At 47.0% G+C, this 6071-nt stretch overlaps 1 protein-coding gene across 1 annotated transcript; it reads right to left on the bottom strand.

Moving 5' to 3' along the window:
* Window positions 1-3054: 3054 nt before the first annotated feature.
* On the bottom strand, window positions 3055-5348 carry ENH_00006700 (hypothetical protein; the record flags this gene model as incomplete). The annotated part of the gene is made up of 2 exons (XM_013584066.1): window positions 3055-3434; window positions 3890-5348. The coding sequence occupies 2 exons, from the start codon at window positions 5346-5348 to the stop codon at window positions 3055-3057; spliced, it is 1839 nt and encodes a 612-aa protein (XP_013439520.1).
* Between the last annotated feature and the right edge of the window lie 723 nt (window positions 5349-6071).

The following is a 6071-nucleotide window of genomic DNA, read 5'->3' as shown; positions in this document are numbered from 1 at the left end:
GGGCCTTGCCAAGTCTTCGCCGTGCATTCTGGAGCTTGCAGCGCCCGCAGAAGAAAGTGCCTCGCATTCTTCGAGAAATCGAATTAAATTGAATTGTTTTTGAATTAAATTGAATTGTTAAAATCAAATAAATTAATTTATTTCATTTTATTTCATTTTTACTTCCAAAGTTCTGCGTTTTCGGCGCATCAGCGCGGCCTTGGCGCTTTTCTTTGCCTTTCCTCGCTGCCCGTTTCTTCCTCCAAGTGTCTTTTTTGTCCTCTATTTTGCAACTTTTTTCTTTATTTTTTCTCTTTTTATTATTTCATTTCAATTTGTCTTTTCTTTTTTTCTTTTTTCCTCCATTTTCATGTCGTTTTTGGCCCGTTTTGCCGTTGCGCTGCTGCAGTCTGTTAGCTGCGGCTTTTGCTGCTCTTGGCCCTGGGCTTCTGTTGTTTGTCTTTTTAACTCCAACTCCCATTCCTTTATTAATCATTTTTATTTAGTTTTATTTTGTTTAATTTTATTTTAATTTTATTTTATTTTTATTTATTTATTTAATTTGTTTTTATCTTTATTTATTTAATTTGATGTTATTCTTGTTTATTTATTTTAATTTACTTTTTACTTAGTTACTTAAGTTTTTTATTTATTTATTTTAATTTACTTTTTTTGTATTTTAATTTATTTTTTATCTATTCTAATTTACTTTTTATTTATTCATTTGAACTAATTTTTTATTTATTTTTTTTAATTTATTTTGTTATTTATTTGTTTTAATTTTTTATTTATTTTAATTTATTTTTTGTTCGGACTTTTCACTTTTTCTGATTTTTGCTGCATTCCTTTCTTTGCTGCTCCTTCGGCATCTTCGGGACTCTGCGGGGAATTTATTAATTTTTTGGATTTGAATTTTGAAACCCAAAAGAAAAACATTTATTTATTTATTTATTTGGTTTGAATTTTGTAGAAAAAGAGAAATGTACTTATTTATTAATTTGTTATTTGTATTATTATTTTTCTGTTGATTTGTTGTGAATTACAAACTAGAAGAAGAGAAATGTATTTATTTATTCATTGAATTAAAATTAAGATGGCAAAAGGAGGCTGCATGCATTTTGAATTCATGGAACATATTTTTTCATTTTTGAAAAAGAAAAAAACAAAAAAGAATTAAAATGTTCCATTAAAATGCATGCGTTCATTTGTCTTCATTTGGGGCTTTTAATGACTCTTTTTAATTATTTTTTTGCAAATTTTCTCGAAAAAGAATTCAAAAGATGGCATTTCTTTGAGCTTTGTCCTTTAAAAGTTGGAGAAAAGCAACTCATTTACAAACAAATACTTTTGGAACAAAAATTAAAATCCATTTTATCTCTTTCTGCTTTTTAAATTTCATTTTTAGGCGACAGGCCGCCGAAAGTGCAAAAAATGGAGAAATCCGAAGCCCCGCAATTTATTTTAATTAAAGAAAATTAAAAATTAAAAAAAAATAAAAATATAAAAAGAGAAATATAAAATATAAAAGGAGAAATATAAAGTATAAAAAGATAAAAGCAAAACTGTAAAACGATAAATGCAAAAGTGGGTTCAAAAGAAATAAAGAAAAAAGAAAAACAAAACTGCATGCAGAGCCTGAGAATGTGTTTGTTGTAAAGTTCAATTTAATGATTTATTTATATTTGAAGTGAATTTATTTTTTTGCAAAAGAAAAAACAATTTGCATGCAAAAGCCCCAAGTGCATGCAGACTTTAAGCCAAAGACTTTGCATGCTGAAGTTGTGCAACTTTGCATTTTTTAGATTAAAAACTTTTTTAAATTTAATTTATAATTTTATAAATAAATATATAAAGTCAAAAAGTTTCTTTTTTGATTTGTTTGCAGCAGTTTATCTTCAACTGCATTTCTTTAAGTGCATGCGTACACTCCAAAGGCCTATGAGAGCAACAACAAATAAAATAAATAAAATACATCAATTAAATAAAATAAATAAAATAAAATAAATAAAATAAATAAAATAAATAAAATAATTGGACGTAAATAGCTTCAAAAAGTAAAGAACTTCACCTTCTGGTTCAGGTCGTGTTCATAAAAACGTATCCTAAGAATGGAAAAGCTATATATTTTAAATATATAATAAATATAAAAATAATATTTTTATTTTAAATAATAAAAATATAATAAATATAAAAATAATGCTTTTTATTTTAAGTATTACTCTAGCCGAAGAAAATGCCCTTAGAAGCGCGGTGTCTGTACACCCCAGCACAGTGCTGGGGTGTCTGTACACCTCAGCAAAAGCCTCCTAAACCAATCAAATTAATTTAAACAACAAATAAAAGTTTTCTTTTCTTTTCTTTTTACTTTTGTTCGCCGCCATCTGCCTCAGAGACAAAGAGTAAAAACAGATGCAGCAAAAGTGGCGCAGCAAAAGGGGGCCCCTGCTGCTGCTTGGGGGCCCCTGCTGCTGCTTGGGGGCCCCTGCTGCTGCTTGAGGGGCCCCTGCTGCTGCTTGAGGGGCCCCTGCTGCTGCTTTGGGGCCCCTGCAGCTACTTATGGGCCCCTGCAGCAGCGTGGATACCCCTGCTGCTGCTTATGGGCCCCTGCTGCTGCTGTTTGGGGCCCCTGCTGCTGCTGTTTGGGGCCCCTGCTGCTGCTGTTTGGGGCCCCTGTTGCTGCTGTTTGGGGCCCCTGCTGCTGCTGCTTGGGGCCCCTGCTGCTGCTGTTTGGGGCCCCTGCTGCTGCTGTTTGGGGCCCCTGCTAGGCGCTGTGGGACACCACGCGGACCTGGGGGCCCCTGGGAGCTCCAGGGGCCCCTACTGACGTTTGGGGGGCCCCTGTGGGGGCCCCTATTGCTGCGGGGGGCCCCCAATTGGGGCTGGGGGCCCCCCTAGGGGCCCCTGGGGGCCCAAGGCTGAGGGCCAGGGGCCCCCTGGGGGCTGTGGGGCCCCTGAGGCAGACAGCAGCAAACAAAAAGAAAGCAGCAGCAGCAGCAGCAGCAAGGAGAGCTGCAGCAGCAAAGACGCAAATAGCCGAAAAGGCCTTCCACAGACAGATGCCTGGACTAAACAAAATCAAAAAGAGGCAGCTGCTGCAGTTGCTGCTGCTGCTACTGCAGTTGCTGCTGCTGCTGCTACTGCAGCAGCAGCTGCTGCTGCTGCCGACGCTGCCGATACTGGCCTAAAACAAGGATGCCGGGTCTCTCTCCCCGCTGGCTCCACATGCCGCTGGCTCCACGCGCTGCTGCTGCTGCTGCTGCTGCTGCTGCTGCTGCTGCTGCTGCTGCTGCTGCTGCTGCTGCTGCTGCTTCTGCTGCTGCTGCTGCTGCTGCTGCTGCTGCTGCTGCTGCTGCTGCTGCTGCTGCTGCTGCTGCTGCTGTTGGCCTTACTCCCACTCGCTGGAGGAGCCTGAGCCAGACTCGGACTCAGATTTGTTGCCGCCTCTAATGGCTCCTCTTCGAGCAGCAACTTGTTGGCCTAGTGCGTCCATGAGAGACCCTGGTGCTGCAGCTGAAGAGCAGCAGCAGCAGCAGCAGCAGCAGAAGCAGCAGCAGCAGCAGCAGCAGCAGCAGCAGCATTAGTTTTGCTTCTCTCTTTTGCCTCTGCTGAGCTTATTATTTCTCTAATGTCTATTCGTTGTTTATTATTTGTTATTTCTTTATATAGAAACAGCAGCAGCAGCAAAGGGCAAAGAGCAGCAGCAGCAGCGGAGAGAAGAGAGAGCAGCAGCAGCAGCAAAGAGAAAAGAGAGCAGCATCAGCAGCAAAGAGACGAGAGAGCAGCTGCTGCAGCAGCGAGACGAGCGAGCAGCAGCAAAGGCGCAAGGGAGCAGCAGCAGCAGAGCAGCAGCAAAGCAGCAGCAGCAGCAAATAATTAAATTAAAAAGAAAACAAAAACAAGAAATAATTACTTGGATTCTCCTTGTGGTTCTCTTCGTTTGATTTTAGCCTCTCTCTGGCGTCTTTGAGGGCATCAGCACTAAGTGCTGCGCCCCCTTGCTGCTGCTGCTGCTGCTGCTGCTGCTGCTGCTGCTGCTGCTGCTGCTCCTGGCTCGCTTGTTGCTGCGCCGCGCTGCCGCTCCCGCCAGAGGAAGGGGCCTCGCTTGGGGCAGGCAGTGGAGGTGCCGGCGGCGGCGCTGCTGCTGCTGCTGCTGGCGCTGCTGCTGCTGCTGGCGCTGCTGCTGCTGCTGCTGCTGCTGCTGCTGGCGCTGGCGGTGGCGGCGACGGCGGCGGCGGTGGCGGCGGCGGCGGCGGCGGCGGATGCGGCGTTGCTGCTGCTGCTGGCTGCAGCGGCGGGGGCGGTGGCGGCTGCGGCGCTGCTGCTGCTGCTGCTGCTGCTGCCGGCTGTGCGGGCGCTGCTGCTGCTGCTGCTGCTGCTGCTGGCTTCGGGGGCAAGGCCGGGGCAGCAGCAGCAGGTGGGGTTGTTGTACTTGAGCCTCTGGGCTGCTGCGGGGGACTTCTGGGCCTTGGGCGTGGCCTGTAGGGCGGCTCGGGGGGAGTGGTCCACTGGTCTTGACCATTGGTCATATGTGGGGTTTTTGCTGCTGCTGCTGCAGCAGGCCCCTGCTGCTCCTCATCAGTCTCCTCGCCTGAAGAGTCCTCCCCTTCTGCTGCTGCTGCTGCTGCTGCTGCTGCTGCTGCAGGAGGAGCCTGCGGCAGCACAGCGGCCTGCGGCCCCTGCGTGCCGCCTTCTACCCCGCTGCTGCTGCTGCTGCTGCTGCTGCTGCTGCTGCTGCTGCTGCTGGGGGCCCCCTGGCTGCCTTGTGGGCCCTTTGAAGGCAGGTAATACTGAGCCAAGGTAAGTTCTTCTTTAAGAGCTTCTGGACTTTCATCATTTGGATTTATTCCTCCTGCTTTCTTCTTAACTTTTTCAACAATATCTTTTGCTTTTGATTTTACTTTTTCAGCCATCTTTTTCAGCCGCTGCTGCAGCTGCCTGCTCTTCTTCTTCATCCTGCTGCTGCTGCTGCTGCTGCTGCTGCTGCTGCTGCTGCTGTTCCTCCTCCTGCGCTTTTTCATGCCCTCAACGGCCGTCCGAAGCCGCTTCGCGATCTTCCCCCCGGCGCTTGTGCTGCTGCTGCTGCTGCTGCTGCTGCTGCTGCTGCTGCTGTTGCTGCTGGGCGAGAGCTTGCGCTTCAGGGCAAACAGTCCCCTGCGGCCCTGTGGGGGGCCCCCCTGGGGCCCTTCGGGGGCCCCCGGGGGCCCCTCGGGGCCCCCGGGGGCCCCCGGGGCCCCTGGGGGGGCCCCCAGGTCACTTGAGGAAAGAAGAGAAGACAGGCGAAGACCTGCAGCAAGAAAAGGAGATGTGCTGCTGAGGATTAGGGCTGCTGCTGCTGCTGCGAGGGCCCACGGGGTGTACGTACACCTCATTTTGGGCTGCTGCTGCTGCTGCTGCTGCTGCTGCCAAGGGGGTCAGGCGGCGCTGCAGCGCTGGGGGAAGCAGCAGCAGCAACGATCCGGGACAAGAGAAGACAAAAAAGGCAAAAAAGGATCAAAAATGGAAAAAAGAAACTCAAAATGAAACTGAAATTCAAAATGAAACAAATTAAGAAACAAAAAGAGACAAAAAGAAACAAAAAAGAGAAAAAAAAGACAAAAAGAGCTGCACGGGGACCTAAGGCGATCCCAGGGGTTCTTCAGCTTCTCTACAGCCTCAAACCGCCGCTAAACCCTAAACCCTAAACCCTCAAACCTAAACCCTCGCATGGAAACCCTGTGTGCGGCTGCTGCGGGGGCGCGGGGATCAGGGTTTAGGGTTTAGGGTTTAGGGTTTAGGGTTGGAGCCGAAGGACGGGAGGGACTCGGGCGGCTCCTGGGGCCCCTAGGCGCTGCTGGCGCTCACTAAAGAACTTCTTAGAACTTCTTTTCATATTTGTTTTAATGAAAAACAAAAAAAATAAAAAACTAAAAGTGAAGAGAGGCAGCGGCGGGTTTGCGGCGGCGCGCCAGTGGTCTGGCGCGGTGTACAGACAGCTCGGGTGTATCGGCAGCAGCAGCGCAGCAGCGCCTCTCCTCTATTTTCTTCCCCGATATTGAAATAAATATATTTAGGGTTTAGGGTTTAGGGTTTAGGGTTTATAAGTGCCGCCAAAA

This window comes from Eimeria necatrix, genomic scaffold (assembly GCF_000499385.1).
Source record: "Eimeria necatrix Houghton genomic scaffold, Enh_scaff119, whole genome shotgun sequence".
Taxonomy (NCBI): domain Eukaryota; phylum Apicomplexa; class Conoidasida; order Eucoccidiorida; family Eimeriidae; genus Eimeria; species Eimeria necatrix.
This window is presented reverse-complemented; position numbering and strand designations above follow the sequence as displayed.